The 22,109-nt window shown below is 32.9% G+C and overlaps 1 protein-coding gene across 1 annotated transcript; it reads right to left on the minus strand.

Annotated features, from left to right (window-relative positions):
* Positions 1-659: 659 nt before the first annotated feature.
* Positions 660-16,181, minus strand: LOC134242871 (uncharacterized). The gene is made up of 10 exons (XM_062725061.1): positions 15,560-16,181; positions 14,810-15,315; positions 12,658-13,186; positions 12,454-12,520; positions 12,253-12,331; positions 12,008-12,108; positions 5,757-5,859; positions 2,528-2,688; positions 876-1,185; positions 660-782 (listed from the first exon to the last, which is right to left on the minus strand). The coding sequence occupies exons 1-10, from the start codon at positions 16,179-16,181 to the stop codon at positions 660-662; spliced, it is 2,601 nt and encodes an 866-aa protein (XP_062581045.1).
* Positions 16,182-22,109: the final 5,928 nt, after the last annotated feature.

Below are 22,109 nucleotides of genomic sequence, written 5' to 3' on the forward strand. Positions count from 1 at the left end.
AGTAAAGGTCAAATTAGTTATTTGTTAGAAAAATTAGTAAATTTCTTCGAACGATTTAGATATTTGTTCAAACGAATTAGAAATTCCTTCGGACGAACTAGATCTCTTGTCTAGAGAGATTTACAATTTTTTTTTATTCAGGAGGATTCACCCTTTGATATAGGCCTTTTAATATAAACTAATTTAATTTTAGTTGTTATATGTAATTTTATTAGGTAAAAGATTTTATCCATTTTGTATAAAATAATTTGCGTACGTCACAGCGAGTTACGTCAAAAACATATTACTCAGCTTCGCGGTTTCTAAAGCGTAAACTGCACCAAATTATGTTATATGGTATAACAAAAGTTGAAATAAGCTTCATTCCTAAAATATATATATATATATATATATATATATATATATATATATATATATATATATATATATATATATATATATATCAGAAGTCCATGAATTCACAGTGGTCGGTATAGTAGTATAGTAAAAAATAATTAAAAAGAAAACACGAAGACAACAAAGTAAAGCATTAGCGCTTTCATTTAAAAATCTTCAGATGCTTTACAATCAAGTATATATATATATATATACAAAAACACACCGAAACGTTTGCTATTTGACGTTCAACTGTCGCATCCTTCGGTATCTCAATCTGAAGTTTAGGGGTCTGAAACATGCATATACACTCCTCCTTTAGGGTCAATCGTCATTGGCATTTCTTCAGCAGATTCTATGATAAAGAATGATTCCAAGGCCTCTATCCCAAAAAATATCCAATCATCCTGCAAAATTAAAATTCTTTCACTCGAATATATTGTGAGGTAAAATGTCAAATTAGAATTTCTCAAATGTAAATTACAGAAAAAATGTCAAACCTGGGTCTGTGTTTCAATGGTGGTCCAGATGTCTCTATGACATACTTTAGAAAGCCACTGTCTACCATTTGGTTTCTTTAAGTTTATCATCTGAATGCGAACCAATATGACATCCTCATTTTTGCTATGAACTGTGTAAGGTTTCCCTTGCAATGTAAATCTAAAGACTTCAGTGACACTGGTTTGAAAAAGAGACCTGTCTAGATTAGGCATGTGTTCATTTCTATCATTGTTGTCCCACATTTGCAAAGACAGCCCTTGGATCGGTGATGATAAAATTGTTCCTCTAGAATCAATATCTATGGTGATTCTGTAAATATGAAAATATAATTGATTGAACCTAACTCTCCAGAGTGGTTGTCATATTACCAATCTTGAACTTAAAATTGTGCATCAAGGTTTTAAGCTCAAAGCATCACGCTAGCTGAGTTTTTATGTGACTCGTTCTTCGGTATATCTCTGTATATTTTCATTCTAAAATAAACAAGATGTGTTTGTGAAGTATGACAAGACTTCTCACAAGGATTACACCTGTGAAATATAAATGCATTAGTAGACACTGTTCAAAAGCTATGGTCTCGTTTTTTTTTAAAGTGGGATAATCTCCAAGGTCAAGGTCTAAAGCCAAATTATTAGTATACAAAGGAAGGTCTTGCCACAAGACATACGCCTTTGAAATTTATAGCCCTAGTACTTATGGTTCAAAAGTTATGGCCAAAGGTTATAGTTTTTTTGAAAAGTGGGTCAAACTCCAAGGTCAATGTAACGAGGTCAAATATTTTCATACCCAGTAAAGGATCTTGTCAAAAGGATCCAGGGCTCTCCTATTCCACGCGTGTTTTCTTGTGATAAGACCTTTATTAGGTATACCATTCCGACAACTTTACCCTTTGACGTTGACCTTCAAATTTGACCTACTTTTGCAAAATTTGACCTTGGTCATTATACCTTTCATAAGTGTTTTTATGCACCCGTAATAGAAGAATCGGGGTATATATATTTTCGTAGTCCATCCGTCAGCCTAGCTGTCTGTGTGTCCACAAAAACTATAACATTGTCTATAACATTTGATAGGTTAGAGCTATGGTTTTCAAATTTTTTGAAATCCCTCGGGACAAGGCCTTTCTTTAGGTCCAAAATATGTTACCTCTTGACCTCGGTGTTTGACATACCTTTTCGAGAAATTATCAAACTTTACCTTGGTCATCACTTTTGAACAGTTGTTCCCAGGGCTTTCATACTTTAAAAGTTCATGAACTATGACGTTCCCATTGATACCAATATTTTTACTTTTTGACCTTGACCTGTGGGTTTACCTCTTTAAAAAAAACAAAAACTTGAGTTTAATCATAAATTTTGAACAGTTAATACGAAAGCTTTCATAGTTCATTGTGACAAAGATGCTTGTGAGAGAGTTAGATACAGCAACCCTGATGAACACATCGAGAACAGCTATTAAATTAATTAAATGTTATGTTTTTGAATTGATTTTGGAAAAAAGATTTTAAATCTAAGAAAATATATTAATTTAATCCAAAGATAATACAAACAGCATAAATAAATAGTTGTGGGGGATAAAAAAAACAAACATGATTATGTTGACACATATTTTCATTGATGCATACATGTATATTTAACAGTTTATGTCTTACCTTTCCTCTTTGTTTGATATGCACTCATTGAATAACTTTACTTTAGAGTACACGGCCCGGAGTTTCTTCTTTATGCTTTCCATTTCTGATGGCACTTGGTCCATAACAGAGGAAACATAACGTAGCAGCCCATCCATTTCAGACCGAAGTGCATCAAATCCCTGAAAAAGTTATCATTTCGAAGTTTCATTTTTATCCCCGGCTGAAGAGGATATAAAGACCTTTTCCAAAATTGTGAAATGTGTCGATCCAGGGTCAGGTGTTCATGTGGAGTGGGGGCTCAACTGATTATTGTCAAATATTACTAATTAATTGAAATGCATGTTCTTATCTTAAAGTATATATAAACCAAACAAAGTATTTACGAGGGTCGTTCAAAAATTACGCGGACTCTGCCCTGATTTACTCTTACAGACGTCATATAGTTATGAAAATTCACAGAAATATGTATCTCAAAGATTCCAATACAATTTGAGCATAATTTTTGTATTTTAAAAAAATTCTCCTAAAATTATCTCTGCGTTGATATCGCTGATGGAGAGGTACGGCGCACGACAAAACATTTGAAACAAAAACTTGCGGAATCCAAAATTTAACTCATTAATTTTCCATAATTCGCAATATTTTTCGACAATTTTCTCAATTGTATCTTTATATTGTTTTATTATTATGTATTTAAATTTCTGACATGATATTTGAGGTATTTACAGAAATAAAGTGATTTTTCTCCGATGCAATTCCTGTGAAAATGACTGTGAAAATGACGTCTCCTGAATTTATGGAGCACCACCTTTCTGATCAATTATGTGTTATGCTCAAGGTGTCGTCAACATAAATCCAAAACATGCATAATAAAACATGTAGTAAACTAGGGTATTCGTGTCATTTGCCTACAAATAGCAAATTTGAATTTTAGACCGTTAAACCTCTGTAAAAGGGCTATTCGGGAGGATGGGATGAAGATTATCGACGGAAACTTTATCCGGACTGTAAACAAGAGGCCCATGGGCCACATCGCTCACCTGAGCACTGTGGCTAGGAAAAAGTAGAAATTGGTTTATTATTAAAAAGTTTAAATCTTATAGTAGTCCCATGACCAATCATGGCTTTGCTATTCTTGAGAAGAAGATTATTAAAGAATTTTCTTATATATTTCTATGTAAAACTTTGGTCGGCCACTTTGGCCTCGCCCTACCCCCGAGGGTCATGATTTGAAGAAACTTGAATCTACACTACCTGGGAATGCTTCCATATAAATATGATCAATCATAACTTTGCTATTCTTGAGATGAAGATTTTTAAAGAATTTTCCTATATATTTCTATGTAAAACTTTGGTTGGCCATTTTGCCCCCCACCCCACCCCGGGGCATGATTTCAACAAACTTCAATCTACATTATCTGAGGATGCTTCCATATAAATATGATCAATTATCGCTTTTCTATTTTGGAGGAGAAGATTTTTTTGAAGAATTTTCCTATATATTTCTATGTAAAACTTTAGTCGTCCACTGTGGCCCCGCCCTACCCCCGGGGGTCATGATTTGAGCAAACATAAATCTACACAACCTGAGGATGCTTCCATATAAATATGATCAATTTTGGCTTGGCTATTCTTGAGAAGAAGATTTTTAAAGAATTTTCCTTTATTTCTATGTAAAACTTTGATTGGCCATTGTGGACCCGCCCTACCCCGAGGGGTCATGCTTTGAACAAACTTGAATGTACACTACCTGAGGATGTTTCCATATAGGTTTCATCTTTCCTGGCACAGTGGTTCTTGAGAAAAAGATTTTTAAAGAATTTTCCTATATATTTCTATGTAAAACTTTGGTCGGCCATTGTGGCCCCGCCCTACCCCCGGGGGTCATGATTTGAACAAACTTGAATGTACACTACCTGAGGATGCTTCCATATAAGTTTCATCTTTCCTGGCACAGTGATTCTTGAGAAGATTTTTAAAGAATTTTCCTATATATTCATTTGTAAAACTTTGGTCATCTGACGTGGCCCCACCTTACCCCCGGGGGTCATGATTTGAACAAACTTGAATCTACACTACCTGAGGATGCTTCCATATAACTTTCATCTTTCCTGGCACAGTGGTTCTTGAGATGAAGATTTTTAAAGAATTTTCATATATATTTCTATGTAAAACTTTGGTCGGCCATTGTGGCCCCGCCCTACCCCGGGGGTCATAATTTGAACAAATTTGAATGTACACTACCTGAGGATGCTTCCACATGAGTTTCATCTTTCCTGGCCCAGTGGTTCTTGAGAAGATGATTTTTAAAACATGCCACCAAATTTTTATTAATTCCTAATTATCTCCCCATTGAGTGAAGGCGTGGCCCTTCATTTGAACAATCTTGAATCCCCTTTACCCAAGAATGCTTTGTAGCAAGTTTGGTTGAAATTGGCCCAGCGGTTCTTGAGAAGAAGTTGAAAATGTGAAAAGTTTACAGACAGACAGAAGGACGCCGGACAAAATGTGATCAGAAAAGCTCACTTGAGCCTTCGGCCCAGGTGAGCTAAAAAAGTGATTGAGAGTGACCAATGTCACACTATATCTCATATATACCTGCGATTTTCGGCTTTAAAACAGAAAAGAATATGTTTTACTTGTTTTATAGATTATAAGCTTGACAAGAAATGGTGTATGGATGTTGAATAGATAAGGTAACTCAAACTGTACTGGAACTCTTGGAAAATGTTGATAAAATGAAAGCTCAGATTTGTTTTATAATGCCCGTGACGTCGAAGATTTTGCTGCTCCGTGACTTACTGATATGTCCAGATAAATCACCCAAAACTGATACCAATTTACAACATTTTGATATGAAATTTTGAAGACCATATAAGTAAAGATTCTTTTATATTATGTGTGACATTTGTCAAATATTTTTCCTGTGCAACAAGTCCGCGTAATTTTTTAACAGCCCTCGTTTAAACCAAACTAAGCATGCTAAATGTATAGTTATGATGTGCAATAGTACTTCTTTCAAAATAGTGAATGCCATGGCCTCTGGTTTAAAACATAGACCAAATTCAATGGTTAAAAAGATGACCTATAAAGCCCATGGACCTCTTGTTAAATATGCTTTTCAAATTTCCCAAAGTATTATAAGAATTGTATCTGAATCTGAGCAATTAACGTACCGGGTATTACTAAAATTGTGGGTCTTTTTTTCAACTTTATCTTTATCGTTGAAGACAAATTTCCAGTTTACCTTCAGTTTTTCTATAGCTTCTACTTCAAGCAGTTTTTCTGTTTCCTGGATCCAAATCAGAGCTCTTTCTGCACTTCCATATAATTTAATCTCCAAATCTTGCCTTCGATACAGAAATTAATATGACCTATATTATTTAATACATTTAAACATCAATGAAAAACTTAATTATAATGTGGTACATGTATCTTCATCTTCATGTTTTTTTTATTTATTTAATTCTTCATTTGAATCTATTGTTCTAGTTGCAAAAAGAGTTCTCTATTTCATATGGATCAATTTCATTGAAAACAGTAAAATTGAAATTAAAATTTAGAGGGGAAGGAATACAATATCGATGATGTCAAGAGATGGAAATAAAAACAAATATTTGTTTTTCAATTAATATTTTACATTCCTTGGTAAATAAATTAAGAATCAAATTTATATTTTATTTAAAAAAACACCATTCAATAAGCCAGTAGCAACGATTTTAAAGAATGATGGTGGCAACCTTAAAAAAAAAGGTTGACAAAAGAAAGAAAACCTAAACTGTGCAAACTCGAAAATCCTATGTCGTCGGGGGGGGGGGGGGGGGGGTGAGTGTGCCTTTATAACCATTATGTACTTATTTTGATAAAGCAAGAATGTGCCAATATTAATGAAATAACTTCTATTCTGGAATTAAAGAATTTAATGAAACATGGAATTTGTTAAAAGAGGTGTAAAAAGTTTATTTGGTACCCATGCCTCCTATAGATGAAAAATAAAAATTCAGAAACGTTACTGCACATCTACAGAAAACTTTTAGTTCCAAAGTGATTGGACTACTACGGAAGATGTAATTAAGAGGGAATTCCTTAAAAAATAATGGTTTTTGATTTTTAGCTGGGCGTATTGCTCAAAGAGCAATTGCCGGTGTAAAGACGAATAATAACCCCCATCGAATAATGACCGGGGGTCATTTTTGGACAGCGAAAAATGACCCCCGGTCATTATTCGACGTAGAAAAATGACCCTTCTGCCCGTAGAAAAAGTGTCACTTCCCTAAAAATTTGCAGAACCCACGTGAAGAAAAATGACCCCGGTAGAAAAATGACCCCCTGTAGATTAAAGCTAAAATTTTTAGGGGGCAAAAAAAAAAAAATTGGATAAAGAAGCATATTGGCCAAAATGCTCACATGAGCTTATTGGGAATAAACTGATGATATGTTGATCTCATAACATTATACAATTATAGCTATATTTTAAGGTAAATGCAATGATTCAGAATCAAAAGGAGTAAAAGATTTATCAAGCCTTAAGGGTTAGGTAAACATTGTTTTTGATGGTGGAATTCATCGAACTGACAGAAAAAATCAGCAGTATTATATATTATTATATCCTCCGCTTGAAAAGCGAGAGGGTACTGCAGTATATAGTAATTGGGATGTCCGTCCGTCCGTCTGTTACGCTTTGAGGTATCCATCTCTTATCCGCAAATCCTCATATATAAAAAGATGTGTTTGTGAAACAGCTATGCCCCTGTATGGCAACATAGCGAAGATTAAACTTTTCTTAAATGCAATTTAAATATATTGTTACCCAAAGTAGGGTCTTCTCACAAGAAATACAACTGCAAAATAGGAAAGCCCTAGCACCACTTGTTCAAAAGTAATGGCTAAGGATAAGTTTTTGAAAGGTATGTCAAACTCAAAGGTCAAAGTTGACGATTTCTTAAGAAAATGTTTAATGTAACAAGGATTACATATGTGAAGTATGAATACCCTAGCCCTTACCGTTCAAAAGTTATGGCCAAGGTAAAAAAAAATTCATAACTACGGAAAACTCCATGGTCAAAAGGTCAAGGTTTTTAGTATCCAATGAAAGGTAATGCCAAAAAACTACATATTTGAAGTATGAGAGTACTAGTATCTACCGTTTAAAAGTTATGGCCAAAGTAAAAATTTGGCATTTTTGTGTAAAATGGGACAAACTCCAAGGTAATGGTCAAAAGGTCAAATTTGGTGGTACCCAAAGTAAGGTCTTGTCACAAGGAATATACATATTAAATATGAAAGTCATAGCTCCAATAAATGAAAAGTTATGGTGAAGGTTAAGGTTTTTGCGGACAAACAAACCGCCAGATAGACAGACGGACATACAGACGAACACGATAAAACTATATACCCCCGAATCTTCGATTACGGGGACATAAAGAAATGGTCTTCAATTAACTTTTCATATTAATATACATTATAAAGAAGACGTTACAACTGTTACAATGAACATGTTTGTTCTGATTTTCATATTAAATTCTCTGAAAAATATACTCAGAACTGAGTAAAAGGGTGGAGTATAACAAGAATTAAGGTAGAACCTATGTCGGAAAAGTCTTTGTCTCAAGATTTTCAAACTTTTCAAGATGAGAAATTAGTACTTGCTCATCAATCAGTTAAGATATCATGATATGTTTTCTTGTTTTTTAATCTAGAACAGGCTGTGAAACTTGGTATGGTATTTACATACTGCGACGTCACATTTTCAAATATTTTTAGGGGTACTTGTCATAAAGGGAATATGAAAAATCACAAAAATACTTCTTCAAACATCGTCATTTATAAACTTTTTTAACTGAATAATATTAAACAATATTTTATCAAGAATAATTTCTTTTTTATTCAATTAATATAAAAGATAAGTCCACCATTAAAAAAAATAGTCAAATGAACTCTATTATTTTTAGTCAATTATTCACCCTATATTTGTAAATATTTTTTAGACGTCTTTGTCACAATGTTTTCAATCTTCAATATGATGAAGAACATAGCCAAATGATTACAAAAAATGATTAAAATATATACCTTTCCCCTCTAACTAATGAAAGATAGGCTATTTACCGATACTCATATTCTTGACCTTTTTGCATTTACACGGGATTTAATAATTAAATGACTGTTTGGGGTTACTTTCAGATTAAATATTTATCAGAAATTGTACTTTTTCTTTAAAAAGATCATATTTGATAGAAAAATTGTAATCAAACACCAAGAATATGAATAGGTAACAAATAATTGTTAAAAGGAATGCACATCATTTCATTATAGATATCACAAAAATGTACACACGATCAAACGATCTACAACACGTACATCTTTGACTTAGACACATTTCATCAAGATATTACACTATATAGCTGGCAACTAAAGATTTCTTACGATTTATGTATTCCTTCAAAATGGTTACATACCATTCAAATTATTACGAAAGTTGTATGTACATTGTAATTTCATTACACTAGATAGTCTTGGGTTTGTCAACTTCAGGTCTAGATCTAGTAAATAAAAGGTGCCTACATGTTTTCTCTTATTCCAGAAATATATTGCCATTAAGCATTATAAACCAAAAAATATATGAATTGAATCAAGATTATGTTGGCATGATTGAATTCTGTGAATTTCAAAATGCAGTATTTTCTACCATTTTTATTGAAGCTGTCAAGTACGGGAAAAAGTGGCATTGAATTAATTATGACGTCTTAATGGGTTAGCACAGGTTTAACACATTTACAAGTTATGATGTCATACGAAGTAGGTTCTACGTTAAAAGAAATGTAATGAATACTGTGTGCTAAATCAAAAGTTTATGTCTACATGTATAGTTTTTGCATTAGAATGACTGTGTATTTTACACTAGCCCATAGCTTTACAGAGCATATTTTTAGGTCTTATACTTACCCCACCCCCTTTCTTATTTAGGAGGAAGTCGATATTGAAGAAAAGCAAAAAAAAAAAAACCACCCTATCTTTATTTTCTATAAGAAGGAATTAAAAAAAAGCTAAAAATAATCTTCTATTCTACTAATTTTTAACTGTTACTTTGGCAAAATACTTTCAAGTATACCTCCACCAACATTTAAAGTATGCTTTAATCATGGCGAAGTAAATTATGATATGATAGTACTTGTGTGAAGGCTTAACTTCATTTCAATATTTTATCTAGAGCCTCTTTCAGAATTATTGAAAGGTATAGAGTTTTATTTATATTTTTGCTTTTCATTTATTATTATTTTCTTGTTTTGATTTAACGTTATGTTCTTTTTTGGGGGGGGGGATAAAAATTTCTTCCTCTTTCAATGTCAAATAGGATTTGCCAAACTTAAACAAACTAAAAGTTGAAATGACGGAAAATTTAATTTTTCCTATTAAAGAGTATTTAAACCTGATTTTTGCATGGTTTGATTTCAAAAACAAGTGGAATATCATTCTTTAAGCAAACATTATAAGGAGGAATATTAAAAAGAAATTTTATTTACTTGACAATTAAAGAATCTCTTTTCAAACACAATTTTAGCATTGAAAGACTACGTGAATCTCTTAATTATTTCATACGACTTTTTGTATTTTTCTGGTTACAGAAAATGTAAAAATTAGTTTCGCTGTAAAAAAGATATCAAAGAGTGTATATTTTGTATCACTTTGAAGGGGGTAATTTTTCAATGGGGTCATTATTTTATAGGACTAACATATAAAATAATGACCCCCTAGGACCCTTTTTCTACAAAAAATGATTTTTTTTTACGGGTGGGGGTCATTTTTTGTTGAAAAATGACCCCTTGGTCATTATTCGATGGGGGTCATTATTCGTCTTTACACCGGCTTATGTGATCCTGTTCAAGGCAGGATGTTAACCCCATAGTCGCCATTTCAAAGTTACGTGCAAAAACAGTTCTTACTCTCAACCGCTTTTGAGATAATACAAACGCTTAATAAAGCAACAAAAATAAAACGAAGTTTTATCTATATAAAATAAACATTAGTAGTATTGACTTTGAAAACTTCATAAGTCGAAGAACATAGTTCATTAGCGTAAGGATTTTTGATAATCAGTGTTACCGTAGTTCTCTACACATACGAGTTAAAGCAGGAGAGGGAACCAGACTGGCCTGTTTGTTTACATTCAGCTGCGGTACCAGATTAATTCTGATTCTGACAAAATCGGACCGTGGTATTAGGATTGAAAAACTTACTGTCAGTGCTTGTCATTTATATTGATAGTTTTAAAATAATTTTTTCATCAGAATATAAACGTAATTCATGTAAGAAATCAATTCTACTCTGTAAATGAGCCCGGCTCTCTGTACTTCTGAGTACTTTGATTTTTAAGGTTTCGTCCATAGTAATATAATTTCCAGGATGAAAATTTCAATCAAAACATTGCTGCACATCCATGGGGCACAAGTAATCAATTCAAAAAGATGATTTGGCTACTCTGTGAAATGAAAGAAGAGATTTCGGAAGATGGTTTTATTAGAAAAAAACGTTCTTCAGCGGCTTATCTTGATGACACTAAATTCAGAACACAAATCGTCTCGTTCAAAATTATGATTTGATTAATGTATGAAATGTAAAATGTCTATTACTTGTCTAGTACTTGCTGAATTAATTTTAAATCAATTGTCCATTTACTTTGAACATCTAAAATGCTCCTGAAAGCAAGACCCAAGTGTTGGGCGTGCCATAAAGTAACTCAGATTTCAGATACAATAATAAATATGAACTTCGGTATCTCGAACTCCGATATCCCAAATACCATGGATATGTCGAAGACGAAGTGATTGGGAAGTCCCAACTCCTTATTCTTTAAGTATTTTACCTTCGATATCTCGAATTCTCGGCTTATCTTGATGACACTAAATTCAGAACACAAATCGTCTCGTTCAAAATTATGATTTGATTAATGTATGAAATGTAAAATGTCTATTACGTGTCTAGTACTTGCTGAATTAATTTTAAATCAATTGTCCATTTACTTTGAACATCTAAAATGCTCCCGAAAGCAAGACCCAAGTGTTGGGCGTGCCATAAAGTAACTCAGATTTCAGATACAATAATAAATATGAACTTCAGTATCTCGAACTCCGATATCCCAAATACCATGGATATGTCGAAGACGAAGTGATTGGGAAGTCCCAACTCCTTATTCTTTAAGTATTTTACCTTCGATATCTCGAATTCTCGGATATCTCGAGGTTTTTCCTCAGTCCCATCAGGTTTGAGATAAGGAAGTTTGGCTTCTATATGATATTTGAAAGAAATTCAAAAAGTATCACACGACTAAATCAGTAAGATGGTAGAAAACCCTAAGTTACGTCCGAGGTTATATGCAATGTACTAGCCATCCAAGGAACTCCGAGTAATCAATTATCGATACAACATACGTTAAGAAATTTTACAGGCCATGGGCCTATCTATGCACGCGCGCGTTAAACTGCCTAAAGTAGCTAAATTTACCGTTTCACGTGCTCAAGAGCTTGTTTCATAGGCATCATATAGTTTTGAAGAAGTTCTGCATTGCATGCTCGAAACGTTTTGTGGCGAAGGTCTTGAAGAGTCTGCAAAAAAAAAAATGATGCAAGAAGAAAATAATACACAACTCTCTTCTCGCTATCATCACTTATCACTTGATAGACTATTTAAGAAACTGAACAGAGAAATTTCTTTGACAATGAAAGAAAACGCACGCCAACATACTGTACCTCTTTGAAAGAAATTAGATCGTTAGTATCTTCTAGGTCCTGATTCTCGAAAAACTCTTTGTATTTCCTCATATCTTCTCTGAAAAGATAAGGGAAAATAAATCAGAATTTTATACTGTTAATAAAAATACATAAATCCAAACTTGTAATAGGTTTATTTTTAAACGTAGGAAATGTCATTTAAGAGTGCCATAATATTACTTTTCACCGAAGTCCTTTACGCTGGTTTCGTCAGTTTTCTTCAATTCTTCAGAGATGGAGGCGTCGTCTTCAAATTTCAACAAACAAATTTTTGAATTTAATTGATTTTACTAAGTTTTCTCTAGAGATATAGAAGAAGTCCACATTTAAAACATTACATTCTAGACGCCAATATTCCTAAAACACTGAGGAGGCGAAGTTTACCTGTAAGAGCAGCCACTTTATTTTGGAGATCAACACCCAAATCTCCATAAATTCTTGCCATTCTTTCAGCTATTTCTTGTAGTACAAAGACAACATCTGCCATCTTTGCTTTTGATATTTTCATGTCCTTCTTAGAACGTACTTCTTCCCAGTAAAAGAACAGCCGTAAAATATCGTCTGCTACGTTCGTTTGATTACCGCGGGGGAATTCTCTAGACTCCCATCCGAGTTTTGGTTCTGATATAAAATCTTTGTAGACTCCGCTTCGAAATATGCTAAAACATTCCTCTAACGCCAAATTTTCAACCTCCTTTTTTTCTCTTGCTGTATCTTTGCGTGATTTTGTTCTTTGTGATTCCTTTGAGGTCGCAATTCCTAGATCCTCTTCCTGGATGTGTTTCAACAATGCTCGAAGAAATGCTTTGCAATCAATGTGTAAAAATTTATCCAAAGAATTCCAGTTCTTATTTTCCTGGAAATTCCTTCTTTCATTGAATAAATTTTCCTCCGACTTTTCATCTTGATCCTCCTGAAATTAAATTAAAATTTATTCAAAAGACTTCAGTATTTTCTTGAATGAAACAGTATTTCTTGAGGTTTTTGTTTTATAAAAAAAATATGAAGATAACGAACACTGATCAAGCTCAAAAATACACATATTGGGAACACAACAATCAGGGTCCTCTAAAAACATCAAAGGTAGGAACAAGTGCAACGGAGGAGCAAACATAACCTGTCAACATTCGGCTTAATTTTTTTAATTGAAACTTTCACACATATTACAAGCATGTGTACAAACTTCTGCATGAATGTATGAACAAAATAAATCAGAATAAACTAATTATATATAGTTGAAACATATTCAAAATCAGTGTAAAAGTTTATTATGAAAGAGAGAGAGGGAAAGAGTAAGCTCTATATTTACATATTGTGTCCTAAAACATATTCAGTGTTGTTTAAGCTCGCCATAAGACAGAAAGAAGGGAGAGGAAGAAAGAATATAGAACAGTGCAGTTTTTAGGGATTTACTAATAACACTTTAAAGTGATTGCCAAAAAAATTTTTATGAAAATAATAATAATGAAGTAAAATAATTAAAATATAACAACCCATTTCTGTCAGAAAGTACTAAAATCTGTCAGTTTTTTAAATTATCTTTTACAGTATATTTCAAAGCTTTAGAATAGGAATTAAATAAATTCAAAAACCTTGGATATATGAACAGATATTCTTACAACGAACTTTATAAATATAATGCTTTATTAATATCAGCATAGTGTTGAAATATTCTGAAATTTCATTTTCGTCTTTTTCACCAAAAATAAATGATTTTGCATTCAAATTCAATTCAAACATAATGATAAATTGTATTTGCAGAAAAGGAAATTTTATCGACCAAAGAATTTGCGAAATGTTAACATAAATAAGATGTTGATATCCTTGTTTCAGCAACTTATTTGTCAATAGATTGTCTCGTTTTAGAAATTGATCTTAGGTAGAGCATACTGAAAAACACTTTTTATTCGCGAGAACTTTATTTGCATAATTACGCGAGACTGTCCGTTTGTAAAATATTTATTCTCGCGTTTATTTATATTGTTAAAGATTATATACCATAGAAACCACATCGAAAAAATAGAAAATTTAGTCTCGCTTATAAATACTGAATATCTATCTCGCGAAAATATGGTGTCGCGACAATATAGTGATCTACAGTATAGAAAGTCTTAAGTTCGTCAGTAATTTTTTTCTTAACTGAAAACAGAAAGCAAGGCTAACAGGTCTGCCATAGGATTTCACTTTTCATGTAATTACATTTTTCGATGAAAATCGAAGTGTGTGCTATATTTTCAAAGGGAGAAAGAATTTCGTCAGACATGAAGAATTTCATATCAGCATCCTTGTGAGACATTTGTGAATTATTCAACAAACTTAATTACTGGTTTTGGTGCAGTGTCATTTCAGGATAAGCGTTCTTTTCGGCTTAATGTTTTCATCATTAAAACCAATATTTTTAAAGAATCTCAAAATATCAATTGTGTAATTTAAAAGTTAAAATTTACATTGTCTTATTCTTGAAAAATTATTGCTATATACAATTTTTATACATAATTAACTTTTCATGAATAAAGTTTCTGGTGATATTTCCTACCTCTAGAATTGTAATGCGGAAGTCCAAATCTCCTTCCTGGAGATCAAATAAGGACAATAACGGTGGATAAAGAAGTACTTCTTGGAGATCTAATGAAATATTTCCATTCTCAAAATCCGACAAAAATAAATCCATTTCCGCGATTGAAAGGAAATTCACAGCAAGTGAGATGCATCCGGGGCTACAAATAATTGAACAGGAATATTTTCGTTCCCATTCACAGAGAAACTTCAAATAAATTGCAAAAATCTTATGTTCGTTTTTCTTTTCCTTCGCACACATCAATATTTTTCCAGTCAGGTTATTGAGAATATCTTGAAATTCGGGTGTCTCTGTCAATTGATTCAAAACGTCGTCGTGCTTTTTAAATCTACGAAGAACTTTCTTTATCTTTGATTTTTTCGATTTCTCTCTGATAGAATTCGATGTCTCATTTAAAATTAGAACAATATGATGTTGTAGTATGCTAAGATTTTGTCTTTTCCTTTCGGCCTGACTTGATGCTTCTTAATAAAAAGATAAACAAATGAATAAATTATAGTTAATGAATCAATTAATAGCAACTTGACCATTATTAAATTTACAATGAATTAAGTCTTCTTCACGTGTGAATGCTCGTGTAATGGTCCATTGAACATGGATTCCAGAAATCTAATCTATCGATTAACAAATATATGGCATATAATTAAAATTTTTACATCAATATTTAGAAAACAAAACTGTCTATCAAGAGGTGAAATTACAACTTACCTGATCGTAATTTCCAACTTTCTGTCACTTTAAGTTTCAAAAGGCATACTTCATTTTCCAGTCTTTCTAGTTTTTCTGTGACCTCTGTTTTCATTGCAGGAGTAATTGAATTATTTTGGCATCGTTTGATTTCCTCCTCATAGTTAACGTTCCTACCTACATATTCTCCTAAACGTCTGCCAATATCGACAGCAGTTGCCCAGTTTTCTTCCGACTCCATTGCTGACATAAATACTTTTGAAGCATGCACCAAATCATTTCTAAAATGTCGAATTCGTTCGACGTCGTCTCCTATGGTTGTATCACTGTCTTTTGGTTTTTGTTCCCAACCCTTTTTTGGTTTGATTTTGGGACATGTGTTTCTTAGGCAAACGTACAGCAAAGAAATGTCAAAGTCTTCATAAGGCTTTTGTGAATCTTTAGCTTTTATTATCTTATCCAAAGCATTCAATTTCTTAAAACGTTTCTTTAAAGGCTTAGAATTCATCACAGCATCAGCTAATCTGTCTGGACGGATTTCTTTCCATAAAACATCTTGGAGCATACATGTCATAACCTCAAATACTACCCAAAACCATTTTAATTGGCGATTTGTCCCGTCCGCATCATTCCCTGTGTCCATCTTAAACTTGTGATTTGAAATATAAACAATACGTGCGATTCATTATTTCTTTAATTGCCCTATATTGCAATTTTACAATTCCTGAAGAAAAGAGAGAACCTGCTGCTTAGAAACACAAAAGTTATTTAATTAAAAAAATCAAATTGTTTGTTTGTTTGTATCTATGTTATTACGTCCCTCTCGTGAATTTTTCACTCATATGGAGACGCCACTACTTGTTAACAGTGAGCTTTCAGCTCAGGTGAGCTAACAATTATTAATTAAAGGGTGTTTCTTTTCGGAAGGTAAATTACACGAACACGTGTGATAGTGACATTTAATAATCAATATTTACATTTCCAATGTCTTTGTCCGAGATAAAATTACAAATTGTAAATGTAATTAATTTCCTCATGAATATTTTGGCGCGGTTCCAAAAAAACCACGTGCAGGGCGGGACAACACCTAGAGAGAAGCAGGCTTGGAGCCCGTGGATTGGCGGAATCAAAGCATGTAAATATAAGGAATAACTGTCTTATTTTTCGAATTCATGAAGATGATCAATGGATTGGCTTGTGTGATAATTTTATGCATAAACGCCTTCGGCGTTTATGCAAATTATCACACAAGCCAATCCATTGATCACTTCATGAATTCGAAAAATAAGACAGTTATTCCTTAAATCATGACTGACCTTTGCTCTTAAATATACCCTTCTTATCAATTAATTTTAACTTTACACGTAGGTGAGGCCATAAAAATATTCTATGGTTTACATTCTAGTAAATAACACTGTACATCTAAATATATGATACAAATAAGCAAATATACCTTGAAAATTTCATCTAGTCAGAAACCGAACTAGAATCCCTTAGCTTACACGAAGAATAATAAAAGAATCACATTTGCATTAAGGCAGACAGTTAAAAAATCTATATATGAGCAATGAATCATTGTTTTTAAATACAAATTTTCATACCACGCTAACGCGTATTGGACATACGCAATTCATATAATTGCAAATGACGAATGATAAATATACATAGGTATACCCCTCTTTACTATAAAATCAACCTTGTATATAGGGATATTTTTATATATAATAGTACTTGTCATTCGTCATTTACAGAATTACATGGGAAGCGCCTACGGTTATAAGAAAATAACTTTATTAAAAAAATATTCATTGCTATATATATATTTTTGCTTTTTGTAGTGCGCGTTTTGCGTTCATTCGCAAAAGAAACGCGTTATGATGTGAATTTCTTTTAACCCTACAAAAACGAGCTCAATGGGTTTTTAACTTTATAACAATTGAAAGCAGTAATAAATGAATCTAATGAACATATACACATGTATACTTACCGAAAATACTCTTACCAAAATACAAAGTGAATGTAATCTGAAAGCGTATATATTTTTAAGAAGAGGTTGACTGTATAATTTATGAATATGCAGTAAGTAACTGGAAATCCTAATATTAAATTGGAGGAAAAATCGCGTGCAAAGGTTTTAGTTTATGTATGTTAAAACAAAAAGATACCATCACTAAAATTGATTGGTCAGAAACGAACAAACCATTAACAATTGCATTGGACTCGTTTTAAGAAATCTGATATACTCAACATCAGATATGATATTGAGCATAATATGGTTTAGTTTATCGATACTAGATCGGAAAACTATTACGTTTTGTTCAATGTTATCAAAATAAATGTTCCCGTCATAGATCAAGTTGCATGGTGATTGATATGCATTGGTTTACATTGATTTATGATAATGAAAAAATATATAGTGCACTTAAGAGAGGTAAAACAAAAACCTCGAATTAATTTTACAGTTCTTCACTTCCTTCTCCCCTAAAAATTATGGAATTTTAATTAGATGGAAATTAGAGAAAAGAGAAAGATAAAAAAAAGCTATATTGATGTTTTCAAGTAGGATTTCCCCAAAATCCCCTTTCGGAACCTGTGCCCTACATAAGAATAATATTACCCCTAGGGGAAATCTCACATCAGAGAATACTGTGAAATCACAAATTTTCGTTGGGTTTAATTTTCGTTTTTTTTTTTTTTACGTATGAAGAAACCCAACATGAAATGGAAAATGTTTCACACACAACTACTCAAAAATTTTTCATCCGCGAATTCAAATCCCCACGAACCAAGAGTTGTGTGATTTTACAGTATTGCTCAGTCTTTTTATTTTTCAGAGTAGAATTCCTTACTTTTATCAATGCTTAAAACATGTGGGCAATATTTGGCTTAAAGCTTATATGAAAATCAAATCATTTCTCAAATGAAAAATGTAAGTTTTTTTAACTCCAAAATGGTCTAATTTTTAATAATATGAGTTTTAATCCTACGAAAGCCTATTAGGATCAATCTAGAGAGAAAAAAAAATTTAAAAGGCGTTATAACTCCTTTCGAAAAGGCGTAATAACGCGAAAAAAGGCATTATAACGCCTTTTGAAAAGGCGTTATTACGCCTTTCCATTCCAAAAGGCGTTATTACGCCTTTTCAAAAGGCGTTATAACGCCTTTCTAAAAGGCGTTATTACGCCTTTCCATTCTAGAAGGCGTTATTACGCCTTTCTAAAAGGCGTTACTATACCGTTCTAAAAGCGTTATTACGCCTTTCCAAAAGGTGTTATTACGCCTTTCTAAAAGGCGTTATTATGCCTTTCCAAAAGGCGTTACTACGCCATTCTAAAAGGGTTATTACGCCTTTCCAAAAGGTGTTATTACGCCTTTCTAAAAGGCGTTATTACGCCTTTTACTTTCAATACATAACTAAACATATTTAGGCCAACTGAAGGGGGGGGGGGGGAGAGTGTGCAGAAATCGTACCTTTGGGACATGAATTTCACAATTAGATATAGGGCTAATTTCTCAAAAAATAATTTAAACAGATAGCAATTAAATTTCCATGAAAAAAGATTTTTAAATGCGTCATATATTTTCAATGTTGAACCAACTAAGTCCTTCTTTCATATCAGACACACCTCTGCCAAGGGTCATTGATTTCAATTGCTCATTATACCCATGCAAATAGTTGCCTGCTTTTTTTTCCAAGAAGAGAGAAAAATATCTTCAAATGACATAAATTTTAATACACTGTACATGGCAAACAAAGCTCCAAGATATGTCTGCCTATATTCTAGATCTTCACGAGTAGAGTGTTGCCTTCTCTTAATACGAATGCAAACAGGTGTCAGTGAGATGTGCAGGAATATAGAGAATTGCATAAATAAAGATGGTTTTAATTAAATCTTTCTATATTTATTAACATAAGATAACGCATTTTCCTTTTCATGTAGGCCAGTAATACGAGTGCGAATGGGGTAAACCCCCTCCAAACATACACACTTTTGAGGAAAAGTCTTGCTACAGTTTAAATATTATAATTAACTATTGGTTTCTTGGTTCTTGAACATTTTGTTGCAGTATGTAAAGCTGTGACAAATTATTGCATTTTAAAAAAATTTTACCGAGTATTTCCCCCACGAATTTGGCCAGTGGAGTGTGTGTGTGGGCGGGGGGGGGGGGGGCTATAAAAAGCACGGGCCGGTTAAATGCAAAATATTGGTTATTCAAAATAGCATATCTTTTTTGGAAAGGCATAATAACGCCATTTAGAAAGGCGTAATAACGCTTTTTAGAAAGGCGTAATAACACCTTTTAGAAAGGCGTAATAACGCCTTTTAGGAAGGCGTAATAACGCCTTTTAGAAAGGCGTAATAACGCCGTTTGGAAAGGCGTAATAACGCCTTTTGGAAAGGCGTAATAACGCCTTCTAGAATAGAAAGGCGTAATAACGCCTTCTAGAATAGAAAGGCGTAATAACGCCTTTTGGAAAGGCGTAATAACGCCTTCTAGAATGGAAAGGCGTAATAACGCCTTTTAGAAAGGCGTAATAACGCCTTTTGGAAAGGCGTAATAACGCCTTCTAGAATGGAAAGGCGTAATAACGCCTTTCTAAAAGACACTATACCTTAAAAATATAATTTTATGACATAACTTTCGTATCTTTTCAAGAAATACTTGAAGTCCCTTAAGTCAATGGTCATATCACAAATATGATTTAAATGCCACACTTGACCAGGACTTTTGTAGCGTAGTGTTTAGCGTGCTAGTCTCAATAGAGAATGCAATTCAGGATTTTTATTGCCAGGGTTCGAACCCAATGGATACCACATTATTTTTTATAAAAGAATAAATTTTAATTAAAAAAATTTCATGATTTCATAAAAAACAATGATAAGAACTTTACTCTAAATATTAAATTCACAATTTGAATATGATTTTTATATATCTGAAGCTTGTGGGTTTTCTGCACGCTAAGTTCACCCATCTCCTTTATTTTAAAGCTACTCCAACAGTTGTAGTATTATTGCAATCTTGCCATTTATTGTTGTTGTAAAGTTTCAAGTCCCAACTGCTACTTTTCTATTGCTCTGTGTACAAGTCAGTAGAGCTACAGTCTCGACAGAGACTTTTGATTTGTTTTTTCAAGGAATGAAAAGTAGCTATAGAGGAAATCGAAGTAGAGTTAAATCCCTCCATGGAAAACTGAATAGGTTATGTAAGATTTCAAATCTTACATTAACGTATTCAGTTTTCCGTTTTTCTGTAGGGGAAATCCTACTCAAGAGTCATTTTCCGTAGGGAAAATCCCATTTTAAAGCCAATTTCCAAGGGAGAAGATTTTAGAGAGGAAAGCCTACTCTATAAGACTGGTAGCATAGATCGATTGATTAAATATTGGCAATATTTCAGCTACATTTTGGCGTTTGCATAGACTATTAATGATAAATAAACTAACATTCATAATGTAACAAAAATATTCTTTGAGATTTAATGACAACACTAATCATGTATGTTGTAACTTTAAAAAAATTCTGGTTGCTTATATCTGACTGATATCTTGACCTTGTACAATTCAATGACAATATCAAATGTTTCCAGACGACAGACATGCAAATGATCGCAGAATGATATGATTCTGTTAATATATGCTGTTTCTGGACAAGGGCCATATTAGGGTTTCAAAATTCACCAATCATTGCAAAGAGATAAGCATGTTTCAAACTTCCCTGTTACATGACCCATTGCATGTGTTCCGAGGCTAAATCTATCAAATTTAAATTAAAAAGAACTTAATTTAAAAAAAATACATAACCACACTACATCTATTTCACGATCTTTACTCTTTGTTGAGCTTTAAAAATAGGTTAACCAGAATGTTTTAAAAATTATATCTATGATTGAAGCAAAGAGTCTTTGTATGGATCTTTACTGTGTTTCCTCATTATATTATATTTACCTTCATTATGTTTATCCTAACATGGATTAATCATACCCTTTATAAGAAGACAACAAACATATATATATAGATGGGAAACCGTTAGAATGTCTATCAATAAACTATATAAGCGCAAAACATGATCTTATGACGTGTTATACGACTACTAGTATACACTTATCCACTGGTTGTGAGTGGGATAGCTCTTTTATCAAACCCGCAACAGGAACTATTCCCCGAGGGCTTGCCCGAGGGGAATACATGTAGTTCCTGTCAAGGGTTTGATGAAAGAGCTATCCCAATTATAACCAGTGGATAAGCGTTTTATTATACTGATGTACATTATAATTTCTGAGTCTATTGATTTATCGCTGGAAATCAAAATTGGCGTCAAAAATTGCATGAAAATCTCAGGGGGTGGATAGCAAAAACTATACCCAGGGGTATAGCTTTCTATGCGTGGACATTTTCAGACTATGAAAAATAGTCATTTTACCTTCTTAACTTTATATAGGAAACATTTTAACAGAAGTATAATAATCTCAATTATTGATTTCCACTCCTGACCATTCGATTCTATGTTCTGATTGTGGAAAAGGGACACTGGTATATTCTCCTATTGCACTGAGTTGGAAGGGATATACT

This window comes from Saccostrea cucullata, unplaced genomic scaffold (assembly GCF_032062105.1).
Source record: "Saccostrea cucullata isolate Sc308-1 unplaced genomic scaffold, CSIRO_AGI_Scuc_v1 ctg1721, whole genome shotgun sequence".
Lineage (NCBI taxonomy): Eukaryota > Metazoa > Mollusca > Bivalvia > Ostreida > Ostreidae > Saccostrea > Saccostrea cuccullata.

What these genes read in the sequence shown, in the direction of transcription:
- LOC134242871 (XM_062725061.1), bottom strand. Translation starts at nt 16,181, where the DNA reads ATGGACACAGGGAATGATGCGGACGGGACAAATCGCCAATTAAAATGG. An exon ending in TAAAGTGGCTGCTCTTACAG is followed by an intron (nt 12,521 to 12,657) that starts GTAAACTTCGCC and finishes TGAAATTTGAAG; the next exon opens with ACGACGCCTCCATCTCTGAA. An exon ending in AAGCTATAGAAAAACTGAAG is followed by an intron (nt 2,689 to 5,756) that starts GTAAACTGGAAA and finishes TAACTTTTTCAG; the next exon opens with GGATTTGATGCACTTCGGTC.